Source organism: Protopterus annectens, chromosome 12.part0, assembly GCF_019279795.1.
Source record: "Protopterus annectens isolate FY-2018-M chromosome 12.part0, PAN1.0, whole genome shotgun sequence".
Taxonomy (NCBI): Eukaryota; Metazoa; Chordata; order Ceratodontiformes; family Protopteridae; genus Protopterus; species Protopterus annectens.
The window spans coordinates 603,310,081-603,322,148 of NC_056746.1; the positions used below are offsets into that span (position 1 = coordinate 603,310,081).

A 12,068-nucleotide genomic window follows, 5' to 3' on the forward strand; every position below is an offset into this window, starting at 1 on the left:
GATAATTTTAGATTAACTGCATAATGATAGCAGTTCCTTTGTTTGCTTATATATATATATATATATATATATATATATATATATATATATTTATATGGGAACACTTCACATAATCGAATTACTGAAACCTCGAATTTCATATGGTCAAAACCATATGATCGAGATTTCATAAATCGAATATGTAAAGTGTTAAAAAACAAGACCTTACTTATATTAAAACGTTACGTGCACACAGAGGCAAGGATTCCTGTATGGTCTGTGTGCACGTAATGTTTTTATCTTTTCTGTGGTATTGACAGGAAGTGGGAAATCTCCCTTTTTGCACTTCCGCATACAGCACAAAATGGGAGATTTCCCTTTTCCCCACTGTAGCGTGATCTTGGAGTTGGTATATGTAAGTAGGGGGGTGTGGGGGGCACAGCCCCCCACATGGAGGGGAGCAGGGGGGCAAAGTCCCCCCTGCAAAAGTGGTGTTTGAGGTTTTTTTTTTTTTTTTTACAGTTTCATTTCAGAAGTTCGAGTTTCCAAAACTCGATATTTTGGTGTTGGTTATATGAAATTCAAGATTTTGGGGATTTGAGCTTCTGAAGTGAATCCATATATACATACATATATATATATATATATATATATATATATATATATATATATATATGTATGTATCTATGTATATATATATATATATATATATATATATATATATATATATATATATATATATATATATATATATATATATATATATATATATATATATATTAAGCAGTGTCAGCAGTGCAGCAAGTAGCACACTCACCTTTGGTGCAGAAAGCTGTGGTTTCTATTCCCACACCAAACAGATCAATTACTGACAGTGCAGTGCAGCATAAGGGGAGTACTACGCTTCACTCATGAGTGCTTTGTCCTTTGGATGAGATGTTAAACCTTGACCCCATTTGCTTGAGCTGGTGATAGCTCAGGTGGATATAAAAGATCCAACAGCACCTATTGAAAAGAATAGGGATGCCATTACCAAATTTCCCCTAATAGTATAAATACCACCTCGGGTCTCCCCTGAGAAAAGGCTACTAGCTTACTAGGACTAGCTTAATCAACAAACATAGCCCTGAAATTCCAAGGTCACTGTGTGAGCTTCTTACAGATGAATCACCTCTTTTATGCTGCATATATTGTAGTATTATTATATATCAGTTACGCAACTTAAGTGATTAGGTGAGATCCATTAGTGTGTATTACCTGCTATAGTTGTTTCTCACACTTTCTCATGTACCTAAAAATTACCAAGCAATACAGTGTTGCAAAGCTGTAGGGTGGTGTGATTGGTGATATACAGTAACTGTATTCTACAAAGAAACAGTCCTAGTAAGGATGAAAGCTGTCATAATACAGTTCGTAGCACTCAATCCATAGCAGTGGGCTCATGTATGTCTCTGTTAATTTTACTGTTTAATGAATAATTCAATAAATATTTTTAAAGCTGCCACCTTTAGGTTAGCTTACAGTGAAAGAGTGTCATTCCTTTGAGTGTATGAGCACTTTACATGCAACAGAATGCAGTGATCTGTTTGGCAAACTACTCCCTTGATTTATGATACACAGGAAAATATAATGCAGTTGTAAGACAGACATAGTAATAAAAATATTTGTCTTTGTGCTCTGATTCACAGGTTCTGCATGTGATATGAATACATCTGGAAGTAAACCCTGGCTACAAGCAAACCTTGGACCGTTCTGCTCTTTTGCATCTGCTAGTGTACTTTCAGGGCTCTCTCTCCAATTTAATAGTACAAGTTTCACAAAGGATTGTTCAAATATCCAAACTGTAATTCTCTAATCCTTAAAAACAAAATAATCACTGATATTAAATATTCTCAGATGTTAAGAATGCCTTTTATGAGAACAGGGACATAAAATTAAAATCTTGCATGCCTTTGGAATTCTGTTTGTTTGCATAATACTCTTTTAGTATGGACTTTACTTTGAAGCTCATGTAATTTAATTAATACATAAGAATAATTTTAGACTTCTGATTTGTAGTACATAACATCAGACTTTAGATGTAGTATTTTAGTAAGTATATGTGGAGTATCCCTATTATAAATTGACATTGTGGTTAATTTAAGGTAACAGGCACTAATTCCAGAAAACCATACAGAGGGCTTTCCTATAGCACTATTTTACTAGTGTTGGTTATGATTATATAGCCATAGTGCATTGCTACTATAATATACATGTCTATAAGAAATCATTTTTTCAATATTGAAGTAAAAGAAAAAAAAATGTTTTTCTTTGTCCAATAGTCTGGAAAATGAGTCAAAAACAAATACCCTAACAACTTTGACTTCTTATGCTTCTTATCTGACTTTAAAATTCCTGTATCTTTTTTTCTTTAAATTTGGAAATGCTTCTTATTATTTTTATTAAAGCACACCACTAAAAATAGCTTGCCTAATTATTCACTTATATTAAATGTGATGTTCAGCATGCCTAGTCATGTAATTGTTGGCACTAACCTTGATGTGATTTCATAAAATCTAATGGCCATAAAATACTAAATCTAATGGCCATAAAATACTAATCTTTGAAACATACTGGAAAATTAATGTCTGGATAAGAGTTTCCCACAATCGCCAACAGAAAAGTGGTGTTTTATGTTGTGCATTACAAATGATGAAGTAATTGTTGGATGTTCATCATTCCCACTGCTACAGTAGCCCTTAGGCTATATGGGTTGTTTCCTGTCTAAAAAACAATGACCGGGCAGCTTCAAAAAACCCTGCCCCCCAACACACACACACACACACACACACACACACACACACACACACACACACACACACACACATACTTCTTCACTCTGAATCCTGAGTGGATAATCCTTTGAAGGGAAATCAGCAGTCTGAGTGAAGCTTTCTTCAGTAGTTTCTTAGCATCTCGAGAAGAAGCATCTTTCTGACTTCACAGCAGCAGAAATTGGCTAAGAACTTCATTTCCAGCAGATAATTCCCCATTGGGGAACCCCTCCATTCAGAATTGATTGCCCTTTTTATAAAAATAGCATTTTCTCTATTTTTATTACTAAAAGCAATATTTCCCTTTAAGAAACCTTGTATTTTTTCCTCAGTATCAGAAGTTTCCTGTCAGGGACCACTGTTTTTAACTTAGAGTGTTTATTAAGGTATTAGGGGCTAACTTTGTGAAAAAATTGGGTACTGTTTCTGTATACTTTGAATTTTGTGGAACAGAAAAGCATATGGAGAAACAGGTAGGAAATCAGGAATCAGTATAATGCTTATGCTCACTTTGTGTCCCCCTACCTGCCACTTTGAACTTTGTGGATAATCCATTTGGCTTGGCTTTACAAATATACAGTAGTTTAATTGACGATTGTTTATTTTAGAACACACCATCATATTTTGCACAGGTGTGGGCGGTGCCAAGTTGAGTGACATCCTGAGGGGACTGTTAGTTATGTGTTTAAGAAGGTTTAAAAAAGCTTTAAAATATTGAAACTCTAATGTCTGCCACTATGGATATAAAGTCAGTGAAAGAAAGCCACAACCATCTAGCAAAGGGGGGCTGCCGTTCCCCTCCACCCCCTGATTTTTAACTGCATTGCAGTTATTTTGGGGAGATTACGCCCCCTGATGGACACTGCATAATTTTTTTAATTAGATTTTTTACGAACAATATGATTCACACAAACATTAATTTCTTAAAATAGGAGTTCTGACATTATAAGGTCGACTCACATCACAGTAGGGCAGCTCTTCCTACTTCCCATTCTGGTGTGTCTTAATATAAATAATCAATATTTAATTTAGTATTCGATTCTCAGCTAGAGCATCTTCTGTGAGGAGACATGCGTGAATGGGCGTACCTTCGTTGAAGGTTGTGCCTCAGGGCTGTCAACTCGGCATGTAAAAATCCACTGCCGATCATTAGCGGACAGGAGTTCCACTGTGGCGACCCCTAACCGGGAAAAGCCGAAAGACACAACAACAACATTTATTCAGTGTTTACAGTAAAGTAAACATTTGTAAGGAAACGGACTGCCACTTTCATAGCATGCAGGTAGTGGGCAGAGCAGCAATGACTGACATTAGGTTTGTCACCAAACTAGGGGTGTAGCCAGAAATTTACAGACTGTAAACACAATAGTGAAAATGCTATAGGTCTGTAAAATGCAGAGGTCATGTCACTGCACTGCAATGCACAAAATCTTATTCCAGCTGCCCCCCCCCCCAACAATAAAAGATATAGGTCATGCAACAGCATTGCAGACTACAGTACACATTCTGTATATGAATAATGGCATTCTGGCAATATATAATGCTTTGTGAACTCAAAAAGACTGTGGTTACAGTGCTGCTTGCAACAAAATGCTGCATGACAGCTGGCAGAATTGTTTTACAGTGTGGTACTGTGACAGCACACTCTGCACCACATCATGGTATCCCATCCCATGGAGGCCCATTGCTGATATACCAGCAAAACTCTGCACCACAGGTAAAGTTGCACACTGGCCAATATGCAGTACTAGCAAGCATCAGTACTACAGCATGGAAGTCAGGCCCCCAAAAGTTCATTCGTTTAGACCTCTTCATATGACCTATATTACATTGTTCTTGTTTCTACACAGTTTATCTTATTCTTTGAGGTTTCCTGCATCCTTTCAACACACACACACTAACTAGCCAAAGCTACAGTACAGTAACTCTGAAGGAAGTAATCTAATTAAGCCAAGTCATTAGGATCTAAATGCTCTGATGTGCATTTTGGAGAATTTTTATAACTTTTTGACCCAGTAATGGCATAAACAAAATTCATGACATAGAAAGAAATTCTCTTTTTCTTTTCTTTAATGTATGCCTCAGGCTTAGTGCCAAAACTGACAAAATATTAGTTCCTAGTTAACTGTGAAAATAAATGCTTGTGACAACATATAAATCACATCTGGCAATACTACCTGCCTCCCTACCCCATCATCATAAAAAGCAAAAAAAAAAAAAAGTCTGTCTCACAGACACACACACACACACACACACACACACACACACACACACACGCGCACACATACGCACACACACACTAGACATCTGCTCTGTTTCTAAATTTCACTTTGTTTAATGAGGGGAAGGGCATTAGCATGATTCTGTAATAAGCATACAAGGTCCAAGGGTTGGAAGCGCCATGCAATGCTACGTATTGCTTGGATGACTCTAATTCTCTGGTAGTAGCTGCTCAGGATACATGTCAGCCCAACTAAGTCATAATGAATGAATCTGTTGCCAAAGAAAATATGTCTTAACCGGTGAAACATATTAGGCACAAGTGCCTTTCCAGGGGTTACCTGTTAGCAGTCCGGTTGATGAAATCAAACCCTGTACATCAGGATTGTTATCAGCTGTTAGTCGTAATTATCTGTGATAAGTTTCTTGACAATAACAACATACATTGACACTAGTTACATACATGCAGAAATCCAGTACAATTGAAAAACAAGCTAATAAAAAGTAGATAAGAGCTCTGCAATCCCCTTGTGTTGGCTTTCACCACCACACTTCCTTTATTGAAATATACTAGCTGCATGATCATAAAACCATTGAAAAAATACAAACGCTGTAAGTATGAAAAATTGTTACTACTCCTTCTCTGCAACAACTGACTGCAGAAGCAATGTAATCAAACTGCACTAACTCTTCTCAAGAAAATTACAGAAAAATCCATGGTCCTTAGTTCCATTCTCTGCAAACCAACATAAAAAAATACCTGACTTCATACACTGAGCCTAAAATTTGCAAACTTCAAAATAGTAGTAGAGATTTTCACTTTGTGATTCATAACTTGGGGATTTGAGAAAAGAGACTATGAGGACTTTATATGTTCCTGTCAGCCTGATTAGTCTATAAATGAAATGCTCACTAAATTGATTTTATATATAACTTTTTCCATTTCTGTATTGCTTTTTGCTAAACTGTCTTAACTGATATTATGTTTACTGCTTACAAAGTATAATTCTGAGCTGCTAGTTACTATGTTTTTCTTTTGATCATAAATGATTGCCTAGTTGATCAAAAAATCCATTCTTTTTTATTTGTGCATTTATTTATTTTATTTCTGAATGGTCATCCATTTAGTGAGCAATCTGCTATTAAATAATGCAACTTTCTGGCTGGGTATGTTGCATACAGTGAATGCTCACTTGTTGAGCCAGTTACTAATTCAGTCCTGCTTCACATTATTACAACAGATAATGTTGATTTTTTTAATGTCAGAAGTAAAATGGGACTGTAAATTGCAAAGTACAAAAAAAGTGAAACCCTACCATTTCCAACAGTAATATTGTATCTACTTTTGTTAAATCTGCTTCTGTTTCCTTTGGCTGTTGAATTATTTGGTCATTGCTTGCAATTACATAACTGTGCTGATATAAAGCAGTGTCAAATCCAGTACAGAAATCAAAATACTGAATATTTTTTTGCTCTTGAATCACCTCACAATCTGGCACGTTGGCACAGCTCTATTGACGTCAGCGCCTCTAATGCTGCTGATGCCATGGGGCAATATGAGCAAGCTGAAGACATGATTCTTGTCAGAGGAAAAATGTAAAATCATGATTTAAAGCAGCCACTCAGAATTCTGCAGCACTCTGTTAATTTATTTATTTATTTATTTTACATTTGTTGACCGGGCTAGTCTAAGTGGATATATGTCCATTTTCAGTAGAGTCCCGGGGAGAAAAGCTCCACATAAAATATACATCACATTAATAATTCAGTTTCAAGACATTAAACTTCAATTAAAGATACTAGTCATACAAAACATGGTACAAATAAATAAGCATATGTGATATAAGACAGTAGGGAAAAAAAAAATAGGACATCACATTTTTTTTTTGTGTGCCCCCCCCCCCCCCCCCCCTTAGCAAATCACTAAGGAAAGGAAGTATTTAGAAGGATGAGGAGATTCCAGACAAAGTTATAAGTAAGGATTAGCAGGAGAGAGTAGTTTAAGAAAAGAGAGTTGGGAGAAAATTGGTTGAGGGGTAGATTCTCAGAGCGACAGGGGAGAAGTTCAATTGTATATCTTGGGAAGAATAAGTCTGTCCTAGAGGAAGTGGACTTTAAGAAAAAACTGAATAGAGGTGGAAAGGCAAAGGAAGAAATAAATAATAAAGATAATTGGATGAGAGAAATATTAGTCTGGGTTAGTACAGGGACATAGCCAATGGCTGGTTAGGAATACTTTGTTTCTTTTTGAAAAGTGTAGTAGAGGAGAATTTCATAAGTTGAATTTCATGATATTCCACCAAATACTGAAGAGTTGAGTGATACATAGTATTTGAAAGGAAAATAATCCCATTTGGAATGCTGCATTATGCAGTATACATATGTCAAGTCATCAATATCACTCTTGAATAGGGAGATTTACACAGAAATGGGCAGGGGAATTGGGTCTCAGTGTAATGCTTATGCTCACTTTGTAACAACCTGCCCAGTTTGATCCTGTCAGAAGGTGTGTGTGGGAGTATCTGAACAGACGTGAAAGGGGAATTCTGTCATTTTACATTTTATAATCTAAAGAACTAGAGAAAGTGATATGATTGAAAGCGAGCTGCTTGTGAGCACTCAGTGATAAATCACCTTCCAACCTACTTGCTCCAGTTATGATTACTTCATTTGGTGTGTCTTTCCTAGATATAGCATGGATATTGACTCTGTTCCAGCTAGCTCTTTTCCTGCAGTACCTAGAAAGAAAAAAAGTCACTTACCAAAGAATTCTTGCTTTTGTTGCAGACTCGGTCTATTCCTCAGCTGATAGTGAGCCATTGTTTTTTCCCCAGACCACTCACTTGTTTCTGGGGCTTCTGCTGTTGCAGTCCTTTTGGCCATCATGATGCAGGAGGTTAGCCACATCTTCTTCAGCTGTTCCAGTGTTTGATATGGGTATGGCAGAACCATCTTCTCTGGGTCTGGAAGATGCTCCATGAGATTCTTCTCAGGGTAACTGGGGCAAGAGAACATTACACCAGGCAGGCATTCCTCCTTTGAGTTAGTCCTCTTATGTTGGAAATCCTAAAAAAAGTTAAATATTGTTCTTTTAATGAAGTTATTATTGCTAAAAATGATGAGTTCCTTATCTTGAACAGGCAGACATTACAGGCAGTAAATCCTGATATGCAGAATACTTTACAGATGGACATTCCCTGTAAAATTATTCCTGACAAAACAGGTTCTAATGATTCTAATTTTTACAGAGATAGCGCTTCTTCTCCTGTAGGTTCCCAGGCCCAACTCTATGATTAGCAGGAACATTTTAATTCTTATCCTCATCTGGAGGAAATTTCTTTTAGTCAGACCTTTGGCAGTATAAATTATTTCTATGTGAACAAATTGCCATTCCCCTGCACTGAGATGGTATAACTATATGTTACAAATGGATATTCCACATTCCTCTCCTGTCCCTCCTATACCACCAGCCATGGAAGATGTTTGAATGCTGTCTGTAGTTATCCTGATGCCCGGCTGTCAGATAAGCTATATAAGGCACCACAGGCATATATGTATACTCTGTCATATGGACAGTCAGAGGGAATTGGCCTTTTAAGTTCATCGGTTCATAGGTGTGTACTAGGCTTATGATCACTAAGGCCTTTTTAAGCCTAGCCAAGCATCCTAAATCCCTGACAAGTTCTGGTACCCCTGAAAAGTGTAAGCAGGGAAATGAAACATTTATAAGCAGGGGCCTTGGAGAAAAAACATTTACATGCTAATGGCCTGTGTCCATTAGAGAGACAGGTGCCAAACCAGGGATGAATTTCCTGTTTCCCATCCAATTCATCAAGTTACACTTGACTTGGGTTAGGGAGGAACTCTGCTTTACATAGCTGGGGATGCTGTCCCACAGAAGGGGTGGCCTCTAGGAAAAATAATTGTCCCTCCCTCAGATCCTGTTAATATCACAGACAAGAATGGGTAATTTTGGTGCTGTTTGTTTTGCAAGAATGTCCATCAGGGAGGGGTCTAACAATGCCTTGTATGGCAGGCATAGATGTCCCCTCAACAGCCTGAATGCATGAAGTTAGTAAATGATGGGGGCATCTCTGTTTTGGGTGGTAAGAGTTTATGACTTATGTCATGGAGTTGCTTGTAGGGGAGCCTCTGTCTTTGAAATGTATGAGATTTTTTAATGTATTTTATTGTTCTGCTCAACAGAGTAATTTAAAGTTGATGGATACTTTTTTTTTTCTTTTACATTTAAAATTTTCTGCTTAGAAGCACACAGAAAGTCAGCTAAAGGAACTTGTTCCTGTGAGAAATTCCTGATTTATGAGCACGATTGCTTTTCAAATCAGTGGTGATGTTTCTCAATGTGAAATTACTTTCACTGTATAATGTATGATATATTACAGAACCGTTTAGTTAATGTTGATTCTGAAAGAAACACTATATGTACAGAAGGAAGACAAAAAAGTATTCAATTGCTTGAATGCAGAATTCAGAAATAAACTAAAAGGAAATCTGCCCCATACAAAAATGTGTGATGGTGGCAGATTTTTAAATCTGTAAGTGCAGCAGTGACTATTACTGTACTGACCCTATGATGCAAACGGCTTGTCATGTGATTACATGTGAAACAACTATGTGCTATCAGAATGGTAGTACAAGATTAAAACTTGCACTAGTTATTTAATGCAAGCACCAATATGTCAAAATACAATATATAACAGAAAACTGAGGAAAGCTAAATGCAAATTTCAGGAATGCTGCACTGCTTAACACAACGCTTAACACAACCCTCATAATTCTATTTTGCAACCACCTGCTGTGCTTCTAAAGTGTCACCAGAATAGGAAATAAAGTACGGTGTGTTGACAGAGAATCATATTTTGCACTTAGGTGAATGTAATTTTATGCTTAGATATAAATATTGGTACATCTGTAGAACTGTAAGTTATCCAAGACATTCTCATGTTAGAAGTTAATTTATAGATAGCATTACTCTCATTGAGCAACAATCATACATTATGCAACACTTTTCCAAAACAGCAAACGCGCACGCGGGCGCGCACACACACACACACACACACACACACACACACACACACACACACACACACACACACACAAATATCATGCATGCAGCTACTTATATGATATATATGGAAGCATTACACTTGGTGAAACGTTCACAATACTGAATGTCTGAAATGCTGGCAAAACTGATTGAGTAATTATATGATTGTTACTGCCGGCATGACTTTGTGGGAGATTGTGAAACAGCAGAAAGTGGGAATTTGCCCTTACTCCATTGTTGTGTAATCATGCATACAGTATGTCATGTATATACACACACACACACACACACACACACACACACACACACACACACACACATGATGTACACCTACTTGTTAAATTGCATGCTGGAACAGCTTTTGCTTATTAAGTTGAATGCCCTGTCATTGCAGCTTGGTGTTGTGGGACAAAGCACTCACACTGGCTGTTGTGGGGATGAAGCACCCCAATACAAATGCACATTTGTTTCTACTTTTGTACGTGCATACACACACACACACACACACACACACACACACACACACACATATTTATATTTGTCTCTATTGCAGATACAAGGCTGCTTCCTTTAATTTGTGATTGTACCTGTCTGTGTACTGTAAAAGTACAAGCGGTCAACCACTGCATAGTCAGCGTATTGAGTTTGACTATGTGAAGACTGACTATTGTGCTATTAGATGTTTCAGAACACACTCATATATTTCATGTTTGTCTAGTTGTTGGAAAAGGAGAAATAACCAGAAAAGGTGAAAGCTCTTGCTAGACCAATATAATGTTCACTTCAACATTAAAACAATTAGAAAAATGTGAGGGACCCCTCCCTTTTTACCATTAAAACAATGGGGAACAGTGACAAAGGCTTTATCTTGTTCTAACATCAAAGCAAGGGGAAACACTGTTATGGAATTATCTTACAGTACTATTAAACCAATAGGAAACACTGTCAGGGACTTCCCCACTAAACATTTAGAAATTGGAAAAGGCTGTCAGAGGTTTCTCATATTATTAAAAATATTAGTAACAATGCCAGGGATTTCAATCACTGTACTATGAAAATAAAACATTGCCAGAGGATTCTCTTACTGTGCTGTTAAAACAATGGGAAGCAGTGACAGGGCCTTTTTTCATTGCACCACTGAAACAATATGTAACACCATCAGAAACTTCACGCATTGTACCATTAAAACATTCAAAAACATTGTCAGAGATACTCTCCTTACAGAGGTACCAGTACCTGCTAAATGCTGGGAGGGATTTGTCGCATGTGTTGTGTATCAAATGGGACACTGGGTTCAAGTTATTTATTGTACATAAACACATCAGGAGCTGTAACTGGAACATATATTTAAGCTAAATGAGTCACTCATTACTTCAAACACACTTGCATGTGCATCTTTATTCATGCCTGCATTCAGTCTGACAGACTATACAAAAATGGCACTGATCTTGCATATGCTCAGTAACTTATATGCACATGCTATCTAGCTACAGTGGCTGACTAGATACAATACACAGATTGATCTACATCCTCCCTCTTTGAGTTATTTGACATGGAATAGGAGAACAAGATATTTTTAACAAGCTAGATATCATATCACCATATAACAACAAATTAATTCAAGTCCAAGTCTTTGTGTATCTCAAAATGGGTCTGGAAATTCTACCTGATCTGGTCACATAAAAACTTTGACTGAGTTTAACAACAGGGACAGTCCCTGGGGATTCTTTTACAATTGGACCTACGAGGATTATATCAGGATTACTTGGAAAAAAGTGCACTGTCTTCTGGAATATGAACAAGTGTAGAGTTACTCTGAGAAAAAAGAGTCTCTGGCACAGGCAATTTGCTGCATCACTGGTTCAGAGACTAGTAATATGTGTCTTCAATTCCTTCTGATATCCATTCCATCAGGTTGTATGATGTAAGATCTTGGTTCTTCACAAAGGTTTCTGACGATACCCACTAGGTCATATCCTTCAGATGTT

The 12,068-nt window shown here is 37.1% G+C and overlaps 1 protein-coding gene across 1 annotated transcript in view; it reads left to right on the top strand.

Moving 5' to 3' along the window:
• LOC122816739 overlaps positions 1-2,442 on the top strand; it is a 1,006,513-nt gene extending 1,004,071 nt beyond the window's left edge. Inside the window, exon 54 of the mRNA XM_044089733.1 lies at positions 1,668-2,442. Coding sequence (XP_043945668.1) covers positions 1,668-1,834 — 167 coding nt within the window. The 3' untranslated portion in view covers positions 1,835-2,442. The remainder of the gene's footprint in view (positions 1-1,667) is intronic.
• The last annotated feature ends 9,626 nt before the right edge of the window (positions 2,443-12,068 follow it).